Source organism: Bombus bifarius, unplaced genomic scaffold (assembly GCF_011952205.1).
Source record: "Bombus bifarius isolate JDL3187 unplaced genomic scaffold, Bbif_JDL3187 scf7180000008203, whole genome shotgun sequence".
In the NCBI taxonomy this organism is placed as follows: domain Eukaryota; kingdom Metazoa; phylum Arthropoda; class Insecta; order Hymenoptera; family Apidae; genus Bombus; species Bombus bifarius.
Window position 1 is genome coordinate 1,209,955 of NW_022884507.1, and position 27,077 is coordinate 1,237,031.

At 38.7% G+C, this 27,077-nt stretch overlaps 1 protein-coding gene across 2 annotated transcripts in view; it reads right to left on the bottom strand.

Moving 5' to 3' along the window:
• Positions 1–27,077, bottom strand: part of LOC117210370 (semaphorin-1A-like) — a 382,334-nt gene that overhangs the window by 214,006 nt on the left and 141,251 nt on the right. For both annotated transcript variants that reach the window (XM_033453343.1, XM_033453342.1), the window contains exons 3-4: positions 22,385–22,481; positions 14,699–14,750 (exon numbers count right to left, since the gene is read on the bottom strand). In XM_033453343.1, coding sequence (XP_033309234.1) covers positions 14,699–14,750; positions 22,385–22,481 — 149 coding nt within the window. The remainder of the gene's footprint in view (positions 1–14,698; positions 14,751–22,384; positions 22,482–27,077) is intronic.

Consider the following 27,077-nt stretch of genomic DNA (forward strand, 5'->3'; position numbering starts at 1 on the left):
TCATCTGTACTTTAAGCTACTTATTAACTTACTGTGCTGTGGTGAAATAAAATGTCAGAGTATCGATAAGGATGAGAAGCATCGATGGTTTAGCAGCTTGTTGTCAACCACGGAATTTGAACTCGTTTCAACTTTTGCTGCTATCAGACGCGATGGCCGGTTGCGGAGTATTAAGAAGTTGGATGAATCATGAATAAATTCATCCGATAAACGACCGCCTTTGTACGAGGCAAGTTTCTTTATACCGGCTGGACCCTTACGACGCGATGATAAAACTTGTCTCTCGAGGGTACTTGAATTATTAGCGCGCGCAAATAGAACGGGGCTGTCGGTGAAATTCCCTGCAACTTGCCGCCACGTTCATTTTCTTTCATGCTAATCGTGTCACGATCGATCGGTTAGCAACTTATTAAAGCATGATTTAATCAAAGAAATGCTTAAGTTTAAATGTAATAAATACACAACTACGAAGGAATAAAAGAACTGGAATTGCGAACAGTTTCGTATTGTTAGCAGAAAATACCTAGCTACCACTATATCACGAAATATTCCTATTTTTTTTTTTTTTTCGAAATAATCATGAGAAATAAAATTGTGTAAATTTTCTGAAGGAGAAGATAACAGATTTTCCTTTCCGATCTTATTTCTACAATTTCTAAAACCATCGAGAAACATGCAGATCGAGCGATGTGCATCAAGATCAGAGTTTAATTGTTTTACTTTCAAACTATGGTCTTCTGGAAAAAATAAATAAGAAGAAAGATATTAAACGATGTGATTTTTTATTACTTTTTATTTTTAACTTCCGATTTCTGATTTTTGAACGATATGACATAAATTAAAGCAGAATAATAAATTAAATGGAAATAAAATAAAACCAAGAAATACAAGCTGTCCGATAATTAATGTTACAGTCGGGAACTACGTTCAGTAATCGAGAATATGGAACAAAATTAATTTTTACAATTTCGACTGAATCGATATATAAGCAAAATAACGAACGGCGAAACGACAAGGATTTTAACCAGCACACAATTACATATTTAATATTAAATATTTATCATACAATATTAATTTTATAAATATCATACATCAAATTAAATTAAATGTAGATTTAATCGAGTTATTCGCTGATCGGAAACTTCTACAGGCGTAAGTTTAAAAATGCACAGAGAAGAATTCAGCTGAGTTACGTGGAATTTAATTCGAGAAAATGGAAGCATACTACATAACATGACGAGATTTTTATGCGAATGTAATAACGCATTAAAAAACAAAGGAACTCTGAAAAAGTAAATTATTGCCTACAACCGAAATATGTAATCCACTTCGACTCATCCTTCGCTACCAGAAATTATTTTCACTTATCGAGAATTCCATACAATTATTAATTCCGATCGTCTCGAAAATAAAATTTCAAATCGATACATTTTATTGCATACTTTCGATTTGTTTTTGCGCGCAAATAACTGCATTCTTTGTTCTATCGATCGCTGTTTGATATCCTGTAGTATATAGCCATGAATTTGACAAACAAAAAACCAATTTTAACAATTGAAAAATAGGGAATGTTTGTCGAAAGAGAAGAAAATCATCTAGCGAAATGTCGATAGCTATAGATTAAAAAATCAGAGAATCGAAAAAAGGTGAAATATCTTAACGTGCGAGTGGATCAGAAAATCGAATCTCCAGCGTATTTACATATTAGCTCGATAATGGCTGGTCCTCCGTACTATGCTCCAGCAGGACAATCGTGTTATCGGATCATGCGGATAATACCATTACGTGTACCAGTCGCATAAATACAGATACGCGTAACGTCCAACCATACGGTGAAACTGCAAAAAATGTTACTCGTCTGATAAAATGAAAATGCCGACATTTCCGTTTAATGACCGTGAAGCGACGGAACATGCAATTTTTTACGGAAAATTCAAATTAGTAACTCAGCTTTTAATATCATACGTTAATTTTCAAGTGGCTCTAGATATAAAAGAAAGCTAACCGCTCATCTACTCGCAGATGAAATTGTTCAAAGAGAACAGGCGAAAACGTTTTAAAATCTGCAACATCTATAACGAATAACATATCGTGTACAATACAATAAATCTGTTCGTTAAAGTTTATCAAAGCCAGATACACACAGCATTCTAAATATTAATTTAACAAGGTTTCTCTGCCAGAAAAATTAGGTAGATACATGGTAGTTATTACAATTTTACTTTTGTGCCGTAAGGGAAAATAATTCTCGGGCAACCCTTTACACCGTGTCCGATGAATTCTACGACGTCTGTAAACGTTTGAAACGATTCATCGAACGAACACAGTTTAAGGGAACACCCATTACTCGGTCGCAATCTTTCACATGACAATAGAATTTTGGCAAAACGATATCTACCACACAGACGTATAGTTGGAAAGATTTTCTACAAAGAACGATATATTCCATTTAACTTCGTAGCGAATATTTTTCCACTGGTTTAAAAACAATTTACAACTATGTAGCTTGGAATGAAAATAACGATATATTAGGTTGTCCGAAAAGTGTCTTTCTTTCGCGAACGTGTTTTTTACAACAGTGCACCTTCGTACAAACGTGAAGCCAAGTGTGTGAAATGTCGCGGTGTTTATCTCAATAGAACAAAATGTATCGTACGTAATTCGACAAAATAATAGAAAACAAAAAAAAAAAAAAAAACGATGCGCGTTTATTATTTCCTCATAAAACGAAAAAAAACTTTTCAGACAACCTAATATGTACTGTGCACGAGAATCGATAAAAAAACATGACATGGTAATGAGAAGAGTAGGAAATATGCTGTCTACATCGCTACGTTTATTATATCAAGCGATTTAAAAGGACGAAGGAAACAAAAAAGACTGTGCAAAAGACTATAGAAAGATATCACACCGATAACGATTATTAACGAAGTTTCTATCGATCGATCGGAAATAAATAAGATTTATCACGACGCGACGAAAAATTTATCGTTTTACGTTTCAATGTTTACCTTTCCATCATTTTTCCTGCATCTTTAATCGCTCGGCTACTTTTAACTTTAGCAATCACGCAATGTCGTGTATTGTCCGTACTGTTCGATCGTGCGACTGACTGACTTTTCGTCGACTCTGACCAAGTCTGGACAAAAATGAAATTGTACGATTGCAGTGCACTTGGCAAACTATTATATCTGCGCTTTCTTAGTTGGATTCTAGAATCCATTTGCGGTCCAGGGTTATGCGGATACCCGAAAATTTCGGGTCAGATAGCATCGAATATTTTGATTGGAATCTGGTCGGGATCTCAAAAGTACGGGACTGCATACGAATGCTCCGATACACGTAACTTCGGTTACCCAAGATTCGATTCTGGTGAATTGCGTTCGTAACTATTGGTTTTCCGACAGCCTGCAATATAAACTATTCCATTTTTTCTCTCTTTTCGCGAATATAGTCGTTTTATTAAAATTTCAATTACTTAAGTATACGCGCGCGATTTAACGCTTCAAAGCCTCTATCGCGTTTCGTCCAATCTTTGCAGAACTGATTTTAGTTTCGTACGATCTTCAAATAAATATCGTTAGCATCAACAAGGACAATCTGTATATTTTATCGATATAATATCGAGGTTTGTGAATCTCAATAAAAGAAAATATTAGACGCAGAATTGTCTTATATTTTTCCAAATATTCGCATCTATAATGCCAACCTTACAATCAACTGTCATTGAAATTGCAAACTTCTGCCACGTTTTCGTACCTTGCTCGTTTCCACGAGAAAACAGCAAAGAAATAGATGTCGATAGATGGTCGAAGAAGCACAGTTTATAGGACAAAGTTTACAAAAAAGTTGAAAAATAGATCGAAAATGAGAAAACCAGTGACTCGTTCGATCCAACAATCTTGAAATCGCGTAACATGTGTATACGTTAGGAACGCAGTCCACAGGCCGTACGAAGTCGGTTTTACCCGAGAAATGGCAACATTTCTCCCTAGCAAAGTCCAGAGAAATAGTCAAATAGCCATATAATCCAAGGAAAATCGACATTGCTTACCACTGAATGGCAATGTGAATAATGATAGATAAATCTAAGTGGGCAGCTCTGCGCTGAGTTGTTCCTTTCGAAACGAAGTATCAAGAGTATTGCGTTACGTACGTGTGTTATATTAGGTTGTCCGAGAAGTTTCTTTCGTTTTATGAGAAAGTAATAGACGCACAACATTTTTTGTTTTACATTATTTTGCCGAATTACGTACAATCCATTTTGTTCTGTTGAGATGAGCAACATGACATTTCACAGACTTGGTTTCAAGTTTGTACGAAGGTGCACTGCTGTAAAAAAACACATTTGCGAAAGAAAGATACTTTCCGGACGACGTAATGTAAAAATCCCGACAACATCGACGCGTTAATACTTATCTATAATAAGTATTAACTTATTATAAATAATCAGCCATGTCACTGCGCCACGCCAGAAAAATTACTGAAAATTCTCAACGCGAGAATTGATTGTAATTTTAACAAATAAATAAAAAAAAGAAAAAAAGAAAACATCGACGCGTGATGAATCGTGGACGGAGCCACAACTACGTCCGAAAACTATTATCCGAGTATTTTATAAAATAAAATTCCCACTATTTAATAAGGTTACTTAGTACGAGTTTGAAAAAGCCTCCTTCGGCCGCAGATTTTTCTATGCTCAACCGAATACTTCGTTCGAAAAAGAGCGACACGACGAGCGAGACGAATAAAACAGCAACAACTTACAGCGCGGCTGTAAATCAAATCTGGTAATGTGCACAAAGAGATAATAATTGCCAACAATGGTCAGCCAATGGTGGGCAATGTCAATTTCGGTCACGTTATAGCGAGACATGTTCGCTATTCAACTGTTTCTTCGAACTTTCCCAGGCAGCGCTGCAACTGTATGTAACGCAAAGATTTTCCAGACAAAGCCTACTTTGTATCTCTGCAGACTGCGACAGTAACCTGTATAGAATATTAACACTAGAACTACCGATAGTTAACACGAAGCTATTTCTACCAAAACCAGTGAAAATGAGTGGTCTTTAAAAAATACGTAATAATAGAATATTTTTATATTTATCGATTCATTACTTTCTTACAAAAGGAATTCCACGTTATGCAGTACATTTTTGGTATATTAATCCATCTGCGAGGGTTGACACATTTATAAAATTGTAAAACCAATCAATTTGACTGGTGTGGTATTTCTAGTGTTAGCATCTAGCGATCCAGCGATCGATCCGGAATTTTTCTGATATCTGATATCATCATATCGAATGATGCGCAGTAAAAATTTGGAAAACGCGTGGCAACTTGTACAGATCGAGGAAAAATTGTTTAATTGGGTTCGATAAACAAATTGCAGGACCCTTTTACACTTTGACAAGTAACTTTTGACTGGTGTTGGTATAAGTTGCCTTGATACAAAATTATTTTGATTTTGAATACGTAAAGAACAAGATAAAATTCATTATATTACTCTTTTAGTTATCGCTGCGAAAGTTATTACGTCATGGCGGAAAAAATATAACGCGAAGTAGGAATCTTAAAATAAAATTGTAAAACGGGTCAATTTGACTGGTGTGGTAGTTCTAATGTTAAGAAACCAGCACGATAACGGGCTATTTTTCCAGTATCTAATAAATATTCAAATCTATCTGAAAGTTAATCATTATTCAATATACCGATAAGTGTAATCTTCTTAACTGTCGATTCCTCGCAGAAGAATTCTTTTCTTGGAATAAAGTTCTGCTTGCAACGCTATCCATACCGAGGTATAATTTCCATGCAGAACAACATCTCCCTTATCTAAATAATAGAGCACCGTCTCCAGGAAATCTTAAAACGTCGCGAAATGCCTCTAAACCGAATCGAGTCGTCGCAACAGCCCGCAGCAGTAGCTGTTGCCAAAAGAAACAAGCTGAAGAGCCGCGTTGCAAAAAAGAGAAAGAGAATACTAAGAGCACGAAGAAGAGGAAAAAGGAGACAGCCACGGAGGACGAGCCGCGGTAAGATCCGATCCTTCTCTTATCTCGGCCTCATTGTCGTCAGAAATAACGATGCACCGTCGAGTTCGGAGGTAACACTCGAGTCACGAAACTTGCAGCTCCAGTCACAGATAGAGGAAAAAGATGAAGAGGAGAGGAGAGAAGGAGGCCATGGCTAGGATGGGTGGAGGGATAGGAGTCGCTAGACTCAATTAGCCCCGCGGAAAACTTTCGTTGTGGGATTACGACGTCAACAACGTCGTTCCTGGCCAACCGACGTTCCGCGCCTACCAGCGAAATTGCGGTTCGTCGAAAAGGCGTCCTCTCTCGACTCTCGGCAGACAGCGCGAGACCATGTCGTTCGCTGATCTCGACGGCAAACCGGTGTTTCCAGCCAGCGTTTCCTTTCTCCGTGCCAGCTTCCGCCGCAGCGTCTCGTTTCTGACTTCGACTCGTCGGCATCTTTTTCACTTCGAGTAAGTTTCCGTGTTTGTCGTACCACCGTTTCCACGCCGACGACTCTTCTGGCATACTCGACCAATTTTCAAGCGAATTATCTTCGGCTGAAATACACTTGCCTATCTCAGGGTCCATCGGCGCTTCTTTTATCGACCGTTCACATCTATTCGAAATGTTCGGTGCATTTTTAAAGATCCATTCTCGTTCTATGAGAGTGAAACGATCCGATCGGTAGGAAAAATCTTTCAACGATATAAATAACGGTAGATTGCCTTCGATAACTATTGAGATATGTGTAGTTTTGTCTGCTGCACTAGATTAGCCGTGTAGTAGTGACACGCATATATGAGTATGAGTGTGTGAAGTATGCGCGTGCATAGCGTCTCGTAGGACAGAAAAATGCAACTGTTCCGTTGGTAATGTGGTAAAGAAGATGGTGAGACAAAGAGAGTGCTGAGACGCGTGCAAATATGTATCGACAAATATCTTGTAAATCACATATGAAATAAATCTGAAACTATTTTGATATCAATTCTAAATGTAATCTAAGTGTTCCTACACATATATTTCGGCGATTAAGATGCACAATTATCAACAATAAGAAAAGTAAGCTGAAATTTCAGGGAACTGAAAATACCTTAAAATCGGTCTGTCTTCCGTTTTAATCGCGTAAATTCGAGACAAACCCGTTTCTTCGGCGAACCGTTTATTAGATTCGATGATACTTTAATTCGTTTTCATGTAATGTAATGTAAAATCTTTATAGATTACTCGTTTCACGGATCTGCTCGAACTTCGAAATAGAGTGGCGTACACCGATACAAAGCGATCTTTCGCTGTAAAAAGCGTTCGATATTAACCTGATATTAAGACTTTCTCGTCCAATTAGCTCTATTAACAGCGCAACTTGCTTGGTTTAACTTTTTATTACTTGGTTTAATTTTTCATTATCGAATCTTTCGGCAACGTTCTTTCTTCTCGCCTTCTCTCCTTCTTTCTGTCTTCGATCTTCTGGCAGTTCTGTACCGCATCTGTTCGTTGGGCCTTCGATGCGGTGACTTCTCCCAAAGAAATTTCCCCCCACAGTGCAACGCGACATGGAACGCGGAAGATCGGTGGAATATCAGAGTCACGTAGCTAAGCTGAATCGAGAATTCTCGCGATTCTGTCACTTTGTTGGATCGGATCGTCTTCGCGAATGGCCTCGCGATCGCTCTCGTTATTTCCAATTTACAGTTTACACAGAACTCTGGCAGAGAAACTCCATACGAACGGCAAGAATCGGTTACGGAAAAACACTGGCAAATGATTAACGTGCATTGAAGAAAGAAGAGGGTAAATATCTGTATATTTGTTATAGTTGTAGGAAAACGACAAAAATGCGATAGAAAAGTATATAAGAAACATAGAACAAACACAAGAACGTATTTTCATGTTACCAGTTTCTATTATTGTTACTATTCCTTCTTTTTTTTTTTTTTTTTGCCAGTTACCATTTTTATGTTACCAGTGTCCAGATAATTTCCCAAATTTCCCAATCGTGTTTCTGTCGATATTTAGAGAGAAGAAGGAAGATTATTTTATCACACAACTTGGAATACATAGATTCTTCTTTAATTAGTTTCCATTACGACGAAACACGACGTTACGACTGCACCTGTTATTTCAAGTTCTTGATATAAGATTTTTGAAAAAGACAGGAAACTTTGCGTGTGCCCATTCAAATGGAGAAACCTGCCGTAGGGACTTTGCTTGTGATCGATTGTTTGTAAACGCAGACACGAGAAACCAGACAGATAATAGTGAACTCGCCTTGCTGCTCGCGAAACGTTGACTCCATTTCGGGTGGTTAACGGATGAACGTTAAATACCCAAAGGCGAGCTCCACTGTAGTAACTCGATTGACTTTTCCATCCCTTTGTACGAAAGATGGATACCAACGTCCTTAACCGTTTTAGTGCCACGCAGCGCGATCGCGCTGTTGACGTACTGTGGTGAACTGTGTCGTGATGCTCGGTTATGATCGTCAATTCGCAACGCGCTCGGTTCCGAATGTAGCTCGTCGCGAGTCATATTAAAGTTTCCTCTCGGAATTACTTTTTTCAAATAATCGTAAACAACCTGCATAAACGAAAAAAAGAACAGCGCGATCGCAGAGTGAATCGGCATTTCTCAGAAATGAATGAACGAAGCGCTATTGTGCTACATGCCACAATCCGACACGGATTCTTAACATTAGAATTATGGATAGTTATCACGAAGCTATTTCTACCAAAACTAGTGAAAATGACTGGCCTTTAAAAAATACGTAATGATGGAATATTTTTATATTTATTGATTTATTACTTTCTTACGTTGTCCGAAAAGCTTCTCTCGTTTTATGAGAAAATAATAGACGCACAATGTTTATTGTTTTATATTAGTTTATTGAATTATGCACGAACGTAATAATAGAAATAGAACGAAATAAATCATACCTAATTCAATAAAATAATATAAAAGAAATTGTTGTTCATCTATTATCACTGGAACTACCGATGGTTAACACGAAGTTATTTTTACCAAAAAAAAAAACAGTCGAAATGGCTGGCCTTTAAAAAATACGTAATGAAGGAATATTTTTATATTTATTGATTTATTACTTTCTTACGTTGTCCGAAAAGCTTCTTTCGTTTTATGAGAAAATAATAGACGCACAATGTTTATTGTTTTATATTAGTTTATTGAATTATGCACGAACGTAATAATAGAAATAGAACGAAATAAATCATACCTAATTCAATAAAATAATATAAAAGAAATTGTTGTTCATCTATTATCACTAGAATTACCGATGGTTAACACGAAGTTATTTTTACCAAAAGACAGTCGAAATGACTGGCCTTTAAAAAATACGTAATGATAGAATATTTTTATATTTATTGATTTATTACTTTCTTACGTTGTCCGAAAAGCTTCTCTCGTTTTATGAGAAAATAATAGACGCACAATGTTTATTGTTTTATATTAGTTTATTGAATTATGCACGAACGTAATAATAGAAATAGAACGAAATAAATCATACCTAATTCAATAGAATAATGTAAAAGAAATTGTTGTTCATCTATTATTACTAGAACTACCGATGGTTAACACGAAGTTATTTTTACCAAAAGACAGTCGAAATGACTGGCCTTTAAAAAAAAACGTAATGATGGAATATTTTTATATTTATTGATTTATTACTTTCTTACGTTGTCCGAAAAGCTTCTCTCGTTTTATGAGAAAATAATAGACGCACAATGTTTATTGTTTTATATTAGTTTATTGAAGTATGCACGAACGTAATAATAGAAATAGAACGAAATAAATCATACCTAATTCAATAGAATAATATAAAAGAAATTGTTGTTCATCTATTATTACTAGAACTACCGATGGTTAACACGAAGTTATTTTTACCAAAAGACAGTCGAAATGACTGGCCTTTAAAAAAAGACGTAATGATAGAATATTTGTATATTTATTGATTTATTACTTTCTTACAAAAGGAATTCCATGTTATGTAGTACATTTTTGGTGTTATTAATCCATCTGGGACCATGATCCCTAAACGAGGGTTGACACATTTATAAAATTGTAGAACTAGTGATTTTGACTGGTGTGGTATTTCTAGTGTTATCATGCGGAATTTTCCTGATAACTGATATCATCATATCGAATGATACGCACTAAAAATTTGAAAAACGTGTGGGAAGTTGTACAAAACGAGGAAACTAGCTAATTGGGGTTCGATAAACAAATTGCAGGATCCCTTTACACTTTGACAAGTACCAGTCGTCTTGACTGGTGTTGGTATAAGTAGCCTTGGTATAAAATTATTTTCAGTTTGAATACATAAAAAAGAAAATAAAATTCATTATATTATTCCTTTAGTTATCGTTGCGAAAGTTATTACGTCATGGCGGAAAAAATATATAACATGAAGTAGAAATTTTAAACCTGTTCGAACCTATGGGATCCAACTATGGGGAACAGCGAGTAATTCCAATATAGAAATTCTTCAACGATTCCAATCAAAAACTCTAAGATTCTTAATACGCACCTTGGTATGTTACCAACGAAACAATACATCGCGACCTTAAGATACCTACAATTAAAGAAGAAATATCCAAATTCAGTAATAGATATAACATGAGTTAATAATCGCTAAAACCCATTAGTTACATAATTACTTGACCCGATGTATCAGATCCGTAGGCTAAAAAGAAATTATCCTCTAGATTTAAACATTAGATTCAGCAAGAATCAAACATAGCATAATTACTTATTATTCACGTTATAGTACCACGCCAGAATAATTTACTTATAATTCTCAATGAGAATTGATTGTGAAATTCTCCCAAATAAAAAAATAAAAAAAAAGAAATAGTAGGAATTTTAAAATAAAATTGTAAAACCAGCCAATTTGACTGGTGTAGTGGTTCTAGTGTTTTAAAAAACTCTGGCACTAAAACGGTTAATTTGAAAGCGAAGAACCAATATAGAATATAGGCGTATGGGTAGATATTATACAGCGTTTCATAGAACAATGTCGACATCGTCGGTGTCGTTCCATGAAATATTACATCGGTACGAACAAATTGAACGAACGAAACGTTGTCCGTTTTTCCTACAACGGCCGGCTCGCTTCATCTAGCGGCGGACTTTTTATCGAAGATAGGGTACGTTTACGTTGGAGCTGCGATGAACGATAAGAGCGGCGATGAGAGCGAACCATAGAAACACATGCAATTCCGTTATATACTTCTATTATAAAACAATTCCATTTATTTCTACGGTTCGTCTACGGTCATCGGCGATCTTGTCGTTCAGCGCAGCTGCAACGTAAACGTAGAAGAACTTCAAGAAAAAGGCTACAAATCGTAACGTTTTGTATTTCTATCGTATTCGAGTCGCCGATCACAGTTCGGGTAATTTCAATGTGCTGATCGTCGATGCTTCGCATTCAACTTAACACTAGAACTACCGACAGTTAAGACGAAGCTGTTTCTACCAAAAATTAGAATTGTATAATTGCTTTGGTTACCGCTGCAAAAGTAACTACATCGTTGCGGAAAAGGAAATGTAACGCGAAGTAGGAATCTTAAAATAAAATTGTAAAAACAGTGGTTTTGAGTGTCGTGGTAGTTGTAACGTTAAAGATGATCGGCTCTCAGAAAGATCAAACCCTAGTGTCGCATCGAATTAAATTTGAAGAGCCACGCTCGGCTTTAACCTGTCTACTCAAAATAATTGTACTGGAAATACTCGTACTCGTTTTATCGCGGCGCATAAAAGCGGGACAATTATAGACTTGACACAGCAGCTCGAACGAAACGTAAATGATTCGATCGATCGGTTAGTTGATCCGACGATAGGGATAATTGTAATTGAAACTCGTAGACGGAAGTGTCAATTACCGTTCGTCGTCGTCAAACAACCGAGGCAGGTATCAATAACAACGTCGATCAATGCTTTTTTTAACACTTGCACGCTAATGGATGATACGTTTGCACGACAGGAACTAATAAAAAGTGTTAAATAAATAGCATCGACATCTCGAAGATCGCATGCTGAATTAAAAAGTCGATTAAAAGTCGAACGAAGATATTCGCTGTCTTTGCCCTTTTGAACTGATAATTCTCGAAATATAGGTCGAACGTAGCAAGTAAGTATCGAAATAAATTTAGCATTGCGCAAATAGAAGATCAGATTGAAAGGTGCGTCGATATTTCGAACGGTGTGAATTTATCTGGAAATCCATTTTTGCAAGACGAAGTTGTTTCTGTAAATACCGCAACCGCGAAATCTAAAGCGTACCACGAAAATGTCGACCTATAGGAACTATAGGAGAATATGATATAATCGACGTACAATTCCCAAACGTATCGGAAACGAAGCAGTTCATAGTTGGCGCTATGCTTTCAGATATTAATTAGCACTTCTTGGTAATTCGATATCGTAATTTTCACTCACGCAAGATGGTTTTCGAGCATCGAGATCGTCAATTTTATGCAGATTCCATTATTAGATATCCCGTTTCATCTCATTTCTTTCCTTGCTTTATCTATTCATCGATTATGAATAAAAAATGGTAAATCCTTGGATCGCGCGACTAACTTGACGTTCTTTCCGAGAAGATTCGGAATATGATTCACGTAAAATTTACTAAATTGCAGAAAGTAATATTAGAAATATAAAAGGCGAAAATGCAAAAAATACGGTTGAATGTTTGCGAAATTGCGGATCGTTCGTGTCTACGTTGGAAGAGGAAGCGAAACGTTTCCATCAATCTTCTGACAAAATTATAAATTAATTGCTGAGCAATTTCAGAAAGGGAACCTTTTTACTTTCTTTCACGCCGATTTCCCTCGTCCATATCAATGAAAGTAAATTCGATTGCGTGGATCGTGAAACGCTTACGCGCGCATCTCGCGGCTCCGGTATCAGCGCGGCGTAAGAATACTCGCTTGCAATCTGTTACAGCGTGCACGAGGCCTACGGTCCACGGATAGAAACGTCGATTAATACGTGTCACCGGTCTATCAAGCGAGCTGCACGATGACGCGTAAGCTCGTGGTCGTAAGCTAAGTGTATCGAATCGATCATTATAGAAAGACGGATAGAGTGGATCAATTTACATTTCGTTTATTGATAAAACCGAGTACGTGTTTGCTGGATTTCAGAATTCACATACGAGATCCGTTATGAGCAAATAGCCACGTCGTCGACTGTGTTATTTTCGTAACGTTTAAATTTAGCGGATCGAAGGAACTATCGAGCGTGCCACTGTTTCGAGATCACGATATACCGAATGAGCTATAAAGGCAAACGAATCGTGGCTCAAGAACTCGCTGACTTTTACCATTCTCTCCCAAACGACCGAATCTTACGGCCAACGAACATGTCGCATCGATTTCTTTCCATCCTTCCCCTTTTTTTTTTTCTATGTATCTCTCTATCTCTCAAGCTACTTCTTCGATTCCCTTAGCAGTTTCGCAACTCACGTGCCTCTCGCTGCGGAACCGATATCCAGTTTGCGATTGCAGCTTCCATTTCACCTCCCGTGCGGGTGTTACATCGATTTCAGGCGGCCACAGGAGACATTACGACGATCCACTTGTTCTCCACCATGGCAAGACTCGGTTTGATCGATAGGACGCGCGAAATCGGTGAAATAAGCCGATAGAAAGACGATAGAAAGTCTAGTCGTGGCGGAAGTCGATCAACGGTTCTTTGCTCTTTGCAAAGGAATTCCAGTTGCTCGGATTACACGCGCAATTTGAAAAACACCTATTATCATGCAAATTTTATTCGCGCTCTTGCTCGGCTAATTTTACATTTTTTAGCGGAAGGAGGAAACTCCCTCTTTTCCCAAGTATCTTTATCTTCTTCTCTCTTTTCTTCCCTATTTTCATCCACCAGTAGAAACGCGCAATGTTCACGAGCGAAATTTTTTGGCCCTGGGCAGTGGACGTACAGACAGCGGCAAGTAGTAGCAAAATTCGCATTGGCTGTGCCATCGCTTGCTTCGCGGCTTACCGTTTGCCGCTCTCTATGTCCAGGATCTTCTACGAAGATACACGATAACTCGCACGATAGTTGGAACGTTTTCTTTTTTATAGAAAGAAATTTTTTTTATTTGAAAGCAGTTTACAATCAATTCTCATTGAGAATTATAAGTAAATTATTCTGGCGTGGTACTACAACGTGAATAATTAATGATCATCGTATGTTTGACTCTAGCTGAATCTAATGGCTATAGAAAAATTGCAAACAGAAAGATTGAAGAAAACGTTCGATGAATCGTACGACTCACGAAAAAATCTCGAACTTTGTCCATTTTCAATGAGGAAAATCAGCGAGTGTTCGTTGGAACGAATTTTCCCAAGCTCCGATTGTTGATAGTACGCGAGTAGATGGACGTTATTCCACGCGAATAACGTTCTATCGATCGCGTTTGTCGCGCAGGAATAGCGATGATCGTATTTATTCCGCGGTACTAAAAACACTCGCTACATATAAATCGGATAAAACTGTAATTTGGAATCTGGCAATAGGAATCTGTTCCAGTTTCTGACAAACCGCTCTACGATGCCTTTGCGACGATCATCCGCCCTCCACGAATTTCAAGAAGAACAACGTAATCCAAATTCATTGGATCGTTCTTCATCGAGTTTCGAGTTTTTAAACATTTCACTCACCTGATCGACGATCTCCGTTAGGTCGTGCAGGCTTATGTTGTAAATGGCGTTCCTGAAACAGAGAAAAAACACGATACGTAACGTTAAGTGTTTGCCTCGTAAATCTTTCGCCTAATCTCTTCGTATCTCGCATTCTTTCGCCCTCGAACGATCTCGAGTTGGACGCGGGATAAACATTAGTAATTACGATCAGCCTGATGGAACAACGACGGTTGAAAATCGAGTAAAAGCGCTCGGATGCTTCTCATGAAACAGGAATAAACTTTTGACCTCGGCGTGATCCCTCGATTTGTCCTTTCCTTTCCGCATTTGTCCGAGATCTTGGATCGAGAGTGTTTCGAGTATAGAGTGAAGCATAGATTTTTGCCTTAGGAAAAAAAGAGTCTTTACTTTCGAAAAAATTGCTCCGGTTAAGTATTCGAATTACGAATCGTTGAAATATAATATTAAACACCGAGAGAGAGAGAAGAAGCGAAGCTCTTATTTCTAAGAACATTTGCACAGCAGGAATGTTGATGAATAATAAAAGAATCGCGTCATGTCGCGTCGTTTACGATACTAGAAATATGAATCACCTTTGATTCGATCGTGTCCTACATCTTTTTTTACCCGAAGCGCAAATACTTAGTCAGTCTGCTGTTGTATGACTGACTGCTGCTGATACACAGAGAGGCAGAACGTTTGCACGTGTCTGTATAGTCATAAAACGCCATAGGCCATAAATTTACAAAATATTAATCCCTTCCTCGTCCCAATCTTGCTTAAGATTGCTATTTGAACATCTACCTAAAGTGCAATCCAGGTAAGTTCTTTGAAGAGGATATTATCTTGAAATATGAATGTCCTATCAAGTTGTAGACCATTTTGGAACAGCATTGAACAGCGCGAGCAAGATAAATTGACTTTTCAATCGAATTAAAAATGTAAGTGCTTTATCTTTGACGTTTTGATTTTCAATCAAACGTGTTTGTACTAGACGCGAGGCGATAAGTTTCAAGCTAAATTAATTAAGTTCGATATTAAGTTAGAACAGGTATTAAGCCAGCCCTAATGCATCGCCTTTAATATGTCACACGTAACGCAACTTGGAAACTTCGTTTAGCCGCGTTTCACTGCAATTAGTTTATTTAATCGCAACGACGAAGTTGCTTGCCACTTTTCCTTAATGGTCTAATCGCTCGGCCAATCTCCAGATTTTTGCAACTCACTTGTTTTTATTACTTTAAAGAGAGTAGTACGAAGTATGTAACGAAAGAATGGACGATATTTTTCAGCAAATAAGATTAGTTCAAAAATTGAATGTGTAATAAGATAATACTAATTAATTCGGTAGCCTTAGTTCCATCGAAAAAATGATTTAGAAATTATGTACCGATAAATTGAAAATGGATGACAGGTAATAACGTTCGATGATCACCACATTTACCTTTTAACACTTTGACTGCCACGTCGAAATCACACGTTTCGCTCAGGACGCCATGGGAGTATTTTTATTATTCAAAGCATATAATGGCAAAATAATAATAAATTGATGATGCAAGACAATATTCTTCCCCAATGGACCGTTTATCTGATTGGTGGTCACGACTGACCACCGTGGCGCCTACACACACGTTGCGAGAAAAACATAATAGCGTGCCTAGATACAATTTACACGCTTCTATTTATGTTCTTTTCTTATTGTATATACATGTAATAGAGTTCATTTGTTACAAAAATATTAGGTACGTTACAAATTACATCTCACTTTAATATACGTAATTTCCTTAACACTTTGACTGCCACGACGAAATTACATTTTATTATTCAAAGCATATAATGGCAAAGTAATAATAAATTGATGATGCAAGACAACATTCTTCCCCAATGGACCGTTTATCTGATTGGTGGTCACGGGTGACCACCGTGGCGCCTTGGTAACAGTTGATAGCGACATATTATAACGAGGTTTCGTTTATTTCAACAAAACATTCGCATTCGTTATTTCGTCGTAAGCAAAACGTGCAGAATATATTGTTGAAACGTGTAGAAGATATTAGGCTGAAATGGTAGAGGTCCGCGAAGAAAATTATGTTTGTGATAAACCAATGGTAGCGGTAGATTACAACGGAGGAAAATGTGCTGTAGATTTATCAGATCAAATGGTAGCATATTCTACACCACATAGAAAAACCCTCAAGTGGTATATAAAATTAGCTTTACAGTTATTGTTAAATACATCAATTTCAAACGCCATGATACTCTATAAACAAGCAACAAAAACAAAGATCAAGGTATCTGATTTTAGAATGGCACTCGTAATGCACCTTACACAGTGTCATTCATCAGAGTCGTCAAATATACTTATTCGACAAAAATCGCGACACGAAATGCAGAAGAAAGAAGGGCAAGCGTACCTGGCAGGAAAATTTTGCAGAGTGTCATAAAAAATGTTAAGCAGTTAGGACCAAAAATTGCTAAGAATCGGACGAGAAAGGTGACCACCTATTGTCAAGATTGTACTGATATGCCACATTTATGTTTAAATTGTTTTAACACAGTGCACCGTTAGGTGCAAGATTTGTTCCCATTTTTTTCTTATTAATGTTCTAATAAAAATGTTTAATTGTTCAATGGGCCACTTTTTATTTCAAAGTATCTTCTATTTATCGATTATATTCAAAATACTCTAACTGTCAATTTTCATTCAATTTTTACAATTGTTAAAAGTTCAAGCGCTCCGGTCACTAATGACCACCTTGGCGTCACAGGAGAAAACGTGGCAGTCAAAGTGTTAAAAAAGTATTATTACGTTTATAATCTCGTGGTAAACGCGATGTAGATGTTCCCGTTGTTAATTGCGATCGCAGTACTGAAAGATGGTCGCACGGAAACTGGAGAAAAAATACACGTTGGGTGGAAAAATAAAAGTTATTTTGAAGTTAACACCGGTGCAATTTCGAACTATATATCAGCGAGACAAAAGCATCGCTTTATCTGAAAACGCCACACGATACTCGAACTACAGCGGAAAAATAAAGTCATTCAATCCGAATGAAAATAACAGCGACACAAAAATTTATGTTACTTGGACAATACGCGTGCTTATGCACACCGTGGTTATTGTTGCACGATATCGACACGATTAGCCGAATAATTAACACGTAATTGAATGCATTCGTATCAAGCAATCACGTGTTTAACATCAAATATCATTTACTAAATTGTCTTCTCTTATCTCTATCTCTTATTATTTTTTGAATTATGGACGATAAAGATCGCGTCTTCAAATAGTCCTCAGTTATCTTGATTTCCTGTTATTGTAACTTTTTCATTTGCTAACGTAATCACACGTAATCAAATTTATTTGGTAAATTTAACGAACCGTTTTCCCCACACTATTCTATTTGCGTTAAATATTTAATAATAATACTAATATAATACGATACTAAAACAGCAGCACCGACTGATATTGTATGACTGCGTTGTGGTCGCAAATTTGTTCGCTTCGAATAATTTTCTACTAACCGACAGTTACGTCCGACAGCTTAGAACGAGTTTAAATCTTCGTAAGAACATGTATGCAAGTTTGCGACGTGATCAAAGAGAATCGATTTACGGGTATAACATCGCTACTTCGTATCTTTCCTTTCTCTTTCTGCAATCCAATTCCGTAGTCGTTGGAGATAAAACGCAACGCCGAATGCACACGTAGCGACTCTATAACGAAAGCACAAAAAGAAAAAGCACGTTACCGCGTCGATTAACAACTTCTTCCAAGCAAACGTTGCGTTTCTGAAAACGCCTCCTTGACGCGATCACAGTTTCGCTTCCCAACGTTTGAAAAGACACGAAGTTAATAGAAATTTCCACGAAAGGAGAAATCCTTTGAATATGATTCCCAAACGATCAGATACGAACGCCAGCAGACACCGTCATCTCGTTTCTCATGAAACAACGATACATTAAAATATAATGAGCATTATCATATCTGTGCCCCATTCACAAGCTCCAACTTTCTACCATTGAAATCACCGAGACACGCGGTAATCGCGAAAGGAAAAGTTCAAACGAAGCTTGCACCGGAAAATTTCGAGCTAATCTAGATCGGGTACCCCGCTGGGGGTAGCCACCCACATGATAATCAAACGGCCAAAAAATTCTACCAAATGTTCAAATCGGACAAATTGTGAATGTAAACAACTAAATAAAAAAAAAAAAAAATCTAGATCGATGTGGGATTGTTTGGAAAAACAGAGACTTACGATCCAAGTTTCTGTACCGCCTCCTCATAATGGCCTCTACGATAGTTAACAAGGCAAAGCGTCGGGCTTGTTATTATTGTTACATCGGTTAGCCGAGCAAATTATCCAACGTACACCGTAGTAATAACTGTTACATTAAAACAGCGAGTAACTACCGAGCGTGATTTATTCGCTCAACTGCCATACCAATCGTCCGCGGCTCTAAATTGCAAACCTTGAATCGTACACTACGCAAGCTGATATCGACTCGTTATTGCATCTGTAGCGTTCGATACTGCCACACATCGAAATCACGCGTTACGTTCCATTAGAAACGTATTGTTGCATCGTCGTTGTTGTCACGTAGGAGACACAAGAAATCACGAAATTGATTTATTGGGCTTAAATATGCCATCGGCTAAAAATTTGCGTAATGTTTGGAATCATACCATTCTAGCCGACTTTACTTTATATATTTATTATTATTACTTTATATATTTATATTATTATTACTATTATTAATTTACTGTTATTAATTTAATTATTATTATCTATTACTATAATTATTATTATTATTTATTTTATTATTACTATATATATTTATTATATTACTTTATATATTTATTATTATATTTTATACCTTTGCGTGTAACCATCGCTTGGTTTCAGATTCCGAGATATTCGCAAGAAACTGTCAATGCCACTGCAGTGAATTTTGCCTATAGTTGTGCATCTGTGGCAGTGTCGCGTAAGAGACACAAGAAATCACGAAATTGACAGATCACCGGTGATCTCCTATTTCACAAATAAGGTAAAGAATTGAACTTTAGATATAGTAGGAAAATTTATCGTATGAATCCAACAGAGAGAATGTCAAGAGCTGATGTATATACCGGTGATGTATTTTGTCTATAATTGATTTAGTACGTTGCTTCCATGTAAGTTGTGTGCCTAAGTGGAGTCCTAGGTACTTAACTTGCCTTCTTTGTGTTATGTGCGTGCCGTTCAATTGGATATTTGGTGGTTTCCATTTTCTTAGTATAAATGTAATATGCTTGCATTTACTGCGCTTTGCTTTTATTTGTTTATCTCGTAGCCATTTTTCTATTTTTGTGATGTGCTCTTGTAATAATGTGGCTGCTATTTCTGGATCAGTGTGCGACTGTTTAAAAATGTGCGGGCCCTGGGAGCGCCGCACGCAATGTGTCAAGAATGTTAGAACAGAGTGTCTGGAGAGCTGATTTTGGGAAGGTTTATATACCATGGGTTTGGCTCTTATGAAGAGGATGTCGCCGAAGGTGTCGCAGGGCCCAGGTCAAAGGTGGCCATGCTGTTACTGTTTTCTGACACTGCACACTCTCTACGTTGTTGTTTCGATGGCCCGTGGGATGTTCGTTAGACTCAGTTGGTTTTGCTATCACTAATTTATGACTCTGTGACATCGTCGTCGCGTCGTTCGGGAAAATCCACGATTACGCGATGCAACGACTATCGCGGATAATACAACGTCTATTTTAAAGACAATTGGCCAGCATTGCGTTGATAAAACTCGAGGTCGCTGGGATAATTGCTTCTCGCATTTTCTTTTGTTTCCACTTTCATCATTGAAGTTATTAGAGAGGCGATCTTAACGGAGACTTGCCAGTATTGAGTTTCTATCTCTTCACAAACACATCTTTCGTCTGTTTAAAAAAAGAATTTTATTTTACCTCTCGCACGGAACAACGTGTTAATTTCGTCTGTTATTCTCGAGGTTATACGAAGGTTAATATCTTTAATGAGTTACGTCCTTGAAAAACAGTTTTCCTTCATACTTTTCCACGAATCAAAACTGAAAATGAGCTGAAGTTTTTAACCGGGCGATAGAGATAAGAAAGATGTAAAAACTGGAAAGAGATTAATGAAATCAGGAGAAGGGTCGTATTCAAGAGAGTAAAAGCATGCAATTCGAAACGTAAAAATTTAGTCTTGGAAAATTCGATCTTCCTTTTATTTCGTGCTTTTCGCCATTTGTTCGACAGACTTTAATCTTTAAAGTGAAAAATATTCACGCTAGAAAAGCGTTAAGAACGCGTTAAAAGCAGCGAAATACGGCGGTCCATAGCGAGGAAATACATCACCGGTGAAACTCGAAAACGTAAAATATAGTCTGCCGAAATTCAGTGGTCTTCGGTGCGGCCATTACGATTTACGATTTTCTTCCTCGCTTTTTCTTTCTCTTCTCTTTCATAGGTACTTTCGCGCTTCTCATCTTGCCAGTTATTGGTCGTACTAAAGGTTCGATATAATCGATATATCGATTATATCGCCTTTATTCCGCGTATGTACGTATGCATATCCTTTTCATATTCACCGATTACACACCTTTCCTTTACCGCGAACATTTATCGCAAAACATCCTGAGCTTTTGTGATTGTAAAAAAATTCGATATTTAAAGTGCTGCGAAATTTCTGATACAGTTACCGGTATCTTTTGAAATTTACGGAAAAATGAAAAATAAGAATCAAAGGAAATTAATTGGCATTACTGAATTTATTATTATATTAATATTTATTTAAAATTCCACGCGAATCTTATTACAATATATAATGCATGATAAATTAACTCGATTAATTTTAATTCGATTTAATTCAATTTCAATCGATTTACATATTAATTTAAGAAATGCTTTAAAATTTACGCTCCGAAATATCGTCCACGTTATTGCATTTTATTAACATGACGCAATTATATTCTGATAAACGTTAATAAGCTCGAGATCTAATTGAGTCAAGCTACCTCGCAGCACAACAACAGTACCCACAACGACGTGATAATTATTAAAATATATAATCCAGTGCTGTTTTATCTTCTCCTAAATATCTTCACTGCGACAATTTTAAAATTACGCATTTCCTAACTCGATTACTTATAATTACTTTCTCGAGTCAGCCCACGCGACGACAATTGATTTCGCTTTTAACCGTTAACGTTTATTCGTCGGAAACGAAGCGCTTCGCCACACTGTTTCGCGAAAACGATCTCGTTCACAGATGCGAAAGGGTTAAAGACTCGACGAACGACGAAGAATGCAAGACAGAACAGGTGGTAAGTAGGAAGAAAGAAAGGTAGAAAGGAGACGATCACGGTACACCTCGACAATTGCCTCGCGTTTTTTCCGTTCTATTCGCTCGTGTCGGTAATTGAAAGCAATTTATTTCATATGAAAAAGACCGGTGGTGGTCGGGCCGGATCGATCCAAGGGAATACGACTCATGTAAAATGAAAGAGGACACGTCACAAGGGGTTGTGCGAGGGTGGAACCGCGTCATCGGGCTTGGTGCCGCGTAATCGAGGGAGTGACTCGACGGGAACCCGGATCGAACGACGGGAATATAGCCGATGACCATCTGCTGACCCTTGGCGGCGCGGCGCGCCAACAGCAGCAACGATCGGTAAAGAATCGAATCACGTAACAATTACCTGGCGCCAATCAGGATAGAAGTGGTCGCGCGCTCTAGGAGCTTGAAGTGCTCCACGTGGCTCTCGTTTCCCAGGAACCGCTGGCCAATCACCTCGCCTGAAACAGATCAAACGGATTTCTTGAGAAAGTAGCTCCACCACAAATCTGCCGCCTCTTGTCCATTATAGCTGTATCGCTGTTCTCGTCACACGACATATGTATCCTGTCGTGCTAAGAAGTGTAATTCATCGATAAAATAAAAATTGTAGAAAGTACACGAGGAAACTGTAAAACGTTTGAAACGTTGTATCGTCGGAAGACAAAGTGAAACGCAAGCGGAACGGTCGCAAGGAAAAAACGAAGAAACGATGATTAGCGCGAAGCTAAACGGAACGTGGAGTTAGTTACGCGTCATCGAGTCTAGTTCGACGACTATTATAACGCGTACAGTGCACGCAAGGTTACACGCGGTCTATTTCGCCAATTTCGCGCATAATTTACTCAAAATCTAAATCCGACTTCTCGTCAAACGCACCTCCATTTACCCACGATAATAGCCAACGATAAATCATCCCCTGGCCGATTACGTTTGGAGAACGGCGATTCCGTGGAACGATAACGATCGGAAGCGATGACTAACACCGTGACGAACGAAAGGCGAGCCCCGTTGCCTCGATTCGTTTCTTCGCCATCCCCAAAGAATCGCTGTTTCTCCCTTCGTGCTCGAGTCATCGAAGCCCTATATGCCCGCGTTAAAAATTACACACAAGCGGGAGATTTGCAGCAGAATGTTGATTGGTCGCGCCGCCCATTATATATCGGGCCCGGCGTGCTTCTCTCTCAAGGTTCCTGCTGATTACGGCGCGTTTTACCGCCTTATAAAACGCCACGTCATACTCGCGTATACTCGCGCTTCCCAGCCCGTGTCCTACGTCCATGAATGGATTTTGCCCGTATACGTCGTCCCCCGGATGGCTGCACTCCCACGCAGCTAGATTTATGCGCCAGATATAGATGCGTGGGTGTATCGGCGGCGATGCAGCGCGTCTCAATGGACGAACAGCTCGCTCGTCACTTGCTACGTACGATAGAACCGCAGCAGGAACGGCTAGGTTTACGGCTACGCGCGATCCAATGCGTAAGAAAAACCGACCGTACGAAAGAAGACAGAGACTCGCTGCGAGTAGGAGAAGCAGATCGAAGACGAGAAAGAGTAAGTCGAAGAACGGAGTAAAAAGTCCGAAGAAACCACCGCTCGTGCACGATGCCGGGGCAAGGAGAGTGTTGGAGAACGGGTTATAAGAAGAGAGAAGAGAAGCAACGTCTTGGTCAAACAAGACCAGCTCGAAAAAAGAAGAAGAAGAGAAGAACGGATGAAGAGCGTAGGAGGACTAGCCGGAGGAAAGAGAGATAAACAGTGAACGGTGGAACGGAAAGCAGGTAAGAGTTATGAGGTAGGGAAAAAAGAATCACCGGCAAGAAAAAGAGGCAGATGGAAAGGAAGAAGACAGGGAAGGAAAACGGTTATGCAGAAGCGAAGAGAAAGAACACACGCGTAAGAGATTGCGGCAGAGTGTCTCTCAGGTCTTGGTCGACGATCAAGCGGTGCGCGCCTACTCTGTGGTGGCTGCCTTCTCCTCCATGCTCAACCCTTCTCGCCCTGCTAAAGCCCTCTCACTCGCCACTGTTGCCAGTAGGCTACTTCTTGCGCTATAACGTTTTACGACTCGGCCTCTCCGTTCGATGTTTCTCCTCAGCTGGCCTCCTCTCAACCTGCTACCCGTCCCCGTATCTGGTGCACGCTCCGTGCTGGTACACACGCTGCATGCTGCATCGCGCGCGAGCTACTTTTCTCTCCTCTCCTTTTTCCTCTATCTCCATCTCCCTTGCCCTCCTCGACTCTTTCCACTCCATCTGTCCGTTTCTCTCCCCTTCACCACGCTGTTATTCGCGTTATACTTTTTCATGCACGCAGTCCACGAACGTAACCGCGATAAAGACTCGGCTGCGCTCGCCAGACGCCAGAGAGGGGACCATAGGAGCGTTGATCGGTGCTCGTCCGATTGTAGAAATCGTCCTCTGAATGGGGAAGTTCGCAGGGATCGAGAAGGCTCTGCGCTCGACACTTTTAGAGATGTTCGGGGAGAGAGTGCCGCGAATCGTTGCAAGCAGCGAGGAAAAATGGTCGGAGTATGGTAAGAGCCGAGTAATCGACCGACCACGAATTTATGAGTTTGAAGAGTTCCGTAGCGTACGACAGGATGGAGAGAGCTCGTATTTTTGTGTACTTGGCAACGACTGAACTTGATTTACGTGGTTCAGCTTGTGTCCCCTTGGTTCCTGGATAACGAGATCCACGCGGCTTTTACAAAATGATCTTTCACGAATTGAAAAGTAGTCGCGATGACGTGATTTACTTATTACATACGAGGAAATGTTATACGATGATGCGTGACATTCAGACGCGATTAAACACCGTGTCTTCTTATTTATATCTTTAATTTTCTCTTCTGTCTTCGTTCCTTTTGCAACTCTTTTTAAAATTCAACGAACGTCTACGAACAGTTCGTTGAAGCTTACCTTTTAGGAAACGCGAAAACACGTGCTTTTGGGTAGAGAGACGACAAAGGTGGAATTTATAATCGCGCTTCCAATTAATCTGATGTCCAATGTTTAAGGATTTAATAAATTAAAAAGAACCGGTGCTGTTTTGTGTCGTCCATCTTCCAGTACCAAGCAAATTCCATTGAAACAATACTCAAAGCTTCGATTCTTAGTAAAGTGACACGAATAAACGGTCTTACGAATATTTCACGCGCAGGATAACACACAAATGATGGAACGCGAGATTTTCACAGTTGCTTAACTATACACAAAGTTTCGTTGAAATCGGTGAACAACGTAATACGCGCTCTCTCGTTAGAAATCATTCCGACTGCGAAAAGATTTCTCCAATCGCTTACCAATGTGTATTTTTAATCTACCAACTGGAAAATTTATGCAAATTTTAACGCATTCGTGAATTTTATCGATATCGGATAGCGTACTTAAATATCGGGAACAACTACCTGCAATTTCGACGACTTGATATTAGGTTGTCCGAAAAGTTTCGTTCGTTTTATAAGGAAATAGTGGAACAATGTTTTTTGTTTTATATTAGTTTATTGAATTATGCATGAACATAACAATAGAAATATAACGACATGGATCATACCTAATTCAATAAAATAATATAAAACAGAAATTGTTGTTCATTATCGTCTTATGGAACGAAAGCAACTTTTGGGGACAACCTAACAGTAAATGATCTTTTTAACTACATTCGACACAGCTGTTTCTGTTTCATGCTCTAAACGTGGAAACTCGCAGTTGTATTAACGTCCGGATAGTTGAAAGGCACGGATCAACATAAACGTCGTTTATCAACGACAATGTTTAATCGATGTTGTTACCGTCGGTACACAGAGAAATTACAGCGTGATACATTTTCAAAATAACAGCGATAAATATAAGTACGAAGATATAGGTAGGTTCGAAAGGAACGTCTCGTTCTATTTTCAAGCGGAAACCCTATAGAAAGCGAGGCAATAACCGTGGAGAAACAAAGCAGCTGATGAAACTCTATATAGATGAGGGCGTACGAACGATAAACTCGTTGTAGAACAACACGTTCGATCGTTTGTATCTATCGCACGTGTTCTCGCCTCTGTTTGGTGAAAAACGCGGTAACAGTATCTAAACGCAACGATTTTTCATTTAGCGTAGGACTGACGGTGCATTTATTCCGATGAAATGCTTATTCATCGACTCGTGAACGTACGACGTGCATTCGTTCATTCATTCGACCAGGATCGCCCGTGTGTTTCAAGTTCCCTCGAACTTCCTGCAGGCGCGTGCACGCCTATTTTATATTGTACGCGTTTTCCACGACGCTCGTAGATAACTCGCTTGGTATAAAAAGCTCGGTCTTTTAAGAACACACGGAGAGAAAGGAGGAGAAAAGTTGTATTTGATCGCGGGTTGCAAATCTGATACGCTTTGCTCTGTGTCGTGAATGTAATCCATACTGATACTTAGTATTTAACTTCGTATCTTTCACTTTCTCTCCCTCTCACTCTCTTTCTCTCTCTTCGTTTCAGTAATTAACAACTTGTCGCTCGCTAAACCATTTAATCTGATCGGACTGTGCCGTTTGACATGACACCCTTTCTTTCCGTAGACGCACAAATTAAAGATGAAAAAATCCAATTGCCCGTGTCTGTTTTCGTTTTGCGTTATTTATCTCGCTGGCAACTGTATCGAACGTTTCTGCGAACGAAAAGAAAGAGAAAGGAAAGTGGTGCGTAAATTACCGAGAGAGGAAAATCTTCGTTTTTCGCCGAGCGATCCGAGCCACGACGTTACGAGCGCTCAGACACTCGTAAATGGAGTAATCCTTTGAATTCTTTTAGGACGACTTTAGTTCTGTATGAGACAGCGTACGAGAAGTACGTTGCACGTCTAGAGAGAAACGGTTATAAGGAAAAATCGAGTACAAGAAGCTTCTTATTCGAGACGCAAGCAGAAACGGAAATATGCGTAATATTGTGTTGCGCGTTACTCGGCCTCAAAGAAAATATAGCCAGTTAGAACGGCGATCGATTAAACCAGCGACGTAATTTATAAGTTCAATTTTAAGGCAGATTGGGGAGGACTGACGCGTAGGGAGCTCGA